This window comes from Habropoda laboriosa, unplaced genomic scaffold (genome assembly GCF_001263275.1).
Source record: "Habropoda laboriosa isolate 0110345459 unplaced genomic scaffold, ASM126327v1 scaffold89, whole genome shotgun sequence".
NCBI classification, from domain to species: Eukaryota; Metazoa; Arthropoda; class Insecta; order Hymenoptera; family Apidae; genus Habropoda; species Habropoda laboriosa.
In genome coordinates this window covers 277,880-280,799 of record NW_017100263.1, presented here as the reverse complement: position 1 = coordinate 280,799, position 2,920 = coordinate 277,880, and the positions used below count along the sequence as shown (strand labels likewise).

Here is a 2,920-nt window from a genome sequence, read left to right as displayed (position 1 = left end):
GTTTTCAATATTTTTATAATATTTAATTGTTTCCATACAAGTCAGGCACAAATTTGTTACATTTTGCTAGCAGCTAATATATTTGAAGAATTATTATTTCTTCATCATTTTATTGAAAACTGTGCTTAATAATACAACCTTATCCCTTCTCTTACCTAGTAAAATGATCTTATGACAGCTGATATGGAGTATTAAAGTGTCAGTTACAGATTTGTGGTATATATTGTCCAATCGACGGTGGAGACTGTAACAAGAAAATCATTAGTTTAATCATGTCAATATGTAAATTCTTTGGAGTATTCTTACAGGAAAGTTCAGTGAAAGAAATTCAGTCTCGAATTACATGACGAAAGCATTGCTGATTAAAAGTACTATCTTATAAGATAAGACATTTCTAGGTTATGCACATCAGTTTTTCTGTCAAACATCTCACAAAATGGAGAAACATATGCACTTGTGGAAGGGTGTTGATGAATTGTCATATACTTTTAGCGACAAACTAAGTGGTATCATCTGTAGACTGGTTACTATTAAAGATCACATTTTTGTAGCAACCACTACTAACAATTTATATTATGGAGAGGTATCATTTTTGGAGAATAGTCCCCCAACATTGGTTTTCAAAAGGGCTCAATTTGATGTGATCGACATAGCATCAAATTCAGATTATTTGTTTATTGTAGATAATAATGGATATGTCTTGAAAGTAAATCCTCTAAATATGAATGTAGTAGATACAATAATTTTAAAAGAAGAAGTTAAATATTGTAGTCATGGGTATGTTTTACAAAATTTTTGTTTAGCTTTAACGTGTAATAATAATTTTTTTATGCTCATATTTTTCATTATAAATTGTTTCTTATTTATACAAATTATATCATTATAGATATAAACAAGAAAATGAAATTGTTAAAGTAAAATCCATAGCTGTTAGTGATCAAGCAGCATTATTTGTAACTGAAAATGGACAACTTTGGGCTAGTGGGAATCAATCACAAATAGGCATCAATAATACAGAACCTAAAAAAGTTAGATTTTTTGAAGGCAAAACTGTATCTGCTGTTGCATGTGCTTCGAATTTTAATGTAATTGCTGTGAGAAAAACAATAAAAGGCATGAAGGACGATACTGACAGTGAGAATGATTTGGAAGAAGTGTTTGTTAATTCATGCCCTCAGTGCCTCAACAATGTGTTATTGAGCCCTACAAGTTTAACATCATCAGATACTGGCCCTGTTGGACTTCATGTGCAGCAATTTAGTGACAACCATTCAACTAATTCTATCAGTGCTTTATCTATTGCTAGTAAAGAACATGATGCTGTTTCACTTACAGAGAATATTAAAAAGGAACATGTTTCTGAGATAATAGAAAATGGAGATCTATGTTCTAATAATCCAGTGGATTCTGAAAAAGAAGAAAAAAAGAATGTTATTTTGATAAATACAGAAGCGGCAAGACAATTTTTAACCAGACAATTATCTTGGGTTTCATCTTATGGAAGTGTTAAAGAAGACATACCTTTGGAAAATGTTGAAAAACTAGATAGGTTAATCAAACAAAATGTATCTAATGTAGCTAATTTAGTGTACGAAGGAGTCAAAAATGTGGGAGGTAAAGTTGTTACATTATCTAGGCATATGAGTGGAAGTTCAGACATAAATGAATTCAAAGACGATAGTAGTGAACATTTAGAAGAATCAGAAGAAGAATATTCTAAACCTACTGCTACTAGTTTGGCACTAAGTTTACGCTGTGAAGAATTTCCTTGGTCATCAAGCACTGGTTCCCCAGAACATGAATTATCTCAGCAAGGTTTAAATGAAAGGATCAACACATTAACTCGTACTGGCAGCAATATCCTATCTACTGAACTCTGGTCATGGGGTGATATTCAGTATGGGCAGTTAGGGACAGGAGATATCATTAAACGCCCTCAACCTATTTTGGTGGCAAAACTTAGTAATATTGGACTCAGAAAAATTTCATGTGGTGTATTTCATGTACTTGCCTTGACATTAGATGGAAGAGTGTTTGCTTGGGGAAGAAATAATTATAAACAAGTCACATTGGAATCAAGTGCATATCAAAGTGCACCTCAGTTATTCACTACAAAAATATTTTCAAATGAAAGAGCCAAAGATATAGCAGCTGGTAATTATCATAGTTTGGTTATGATGCATCATGGTTTATATTTTATTGGAAAGTCAAGGTAAATAATTTAATTATGAAAGACATAGATAAAAAATCAGTGTTATTCTATATAATTGTGTCAATATGGTTTCAGTAAAACTGCTGAAATGTACCAACTTGATATTGAGACAAGTAATGAATATAGTACACGTCAAATTTTTAGTTCTGGAGAATACAGTTGTTGTTCTGTAATAAATGAACCTGAAATAAATATTTCTGAAGATTTAATAAGTGATCAAGTCTTCTTACAAGAGATATTGATTGTTTACCAATACTTAATTAAGCCATTTCAAAAAAAGGGAGGTGCTATACAAGAATCAAATGTTTATGAAACACTATGTAGATGTTATACAGAGTTGTTAAGTTTTAATGCATTGAATGTTATTAGTTTATGGGATTATTTTAATCATATTGGTGAAGCATACGAAGTGACAGTAGTTGCTAATGTCAAGGAGTATATTACTGTGTACAGATATTACTTAAATGCACTATGTGATGTTATTTGTTTGAATGGATTTACATATATTGCAAAAATAATTGAAATACCACAGGTGTTAGCAAACTTATTTACCAATAAATTAAAAAGTAATGAAATTAAAAAAATTACTGATGAAATTATTATCACCATAGCACTACAACATCCACTATGTAAATTGAATAGGTAAATATTTGTATATATAAATATATATGTACTTATGTACAGAGTAGTAGCAATTTTCACAATAGT

The 2,920-nt window shown here is 30.5% G+C and overlaps 1 protein-coding gene across 1 annotated transcript in view; it reads left to right on the top strand.

Annotated features, from left to right (window-relative positions):
• The first annotated feature begins 341 nt into the window (after positions 1-341).
• LOC108573071 (alsin) overlaps positions 342-2,920 on the top strand; it is a 7,912-nt gene continuing 5,333 nt past the window's right edge. The window contains exons 1-3 of the mRNA XM_017935436.1: positions 342-777; positions 887-2,212; positions 2,288-2,854. Coding sequence (XP_017790925.1) covers positions 437-777; positions 887-2,212; positions 2,288-2,854 — 2,234 coding nt within the window. The 5' untranslated portion in view covers positions 342-436. The remainder of the gene's footprint in view (positions 778-886; positions 2,213-2,287; positions 2,855-2,920) is intronic.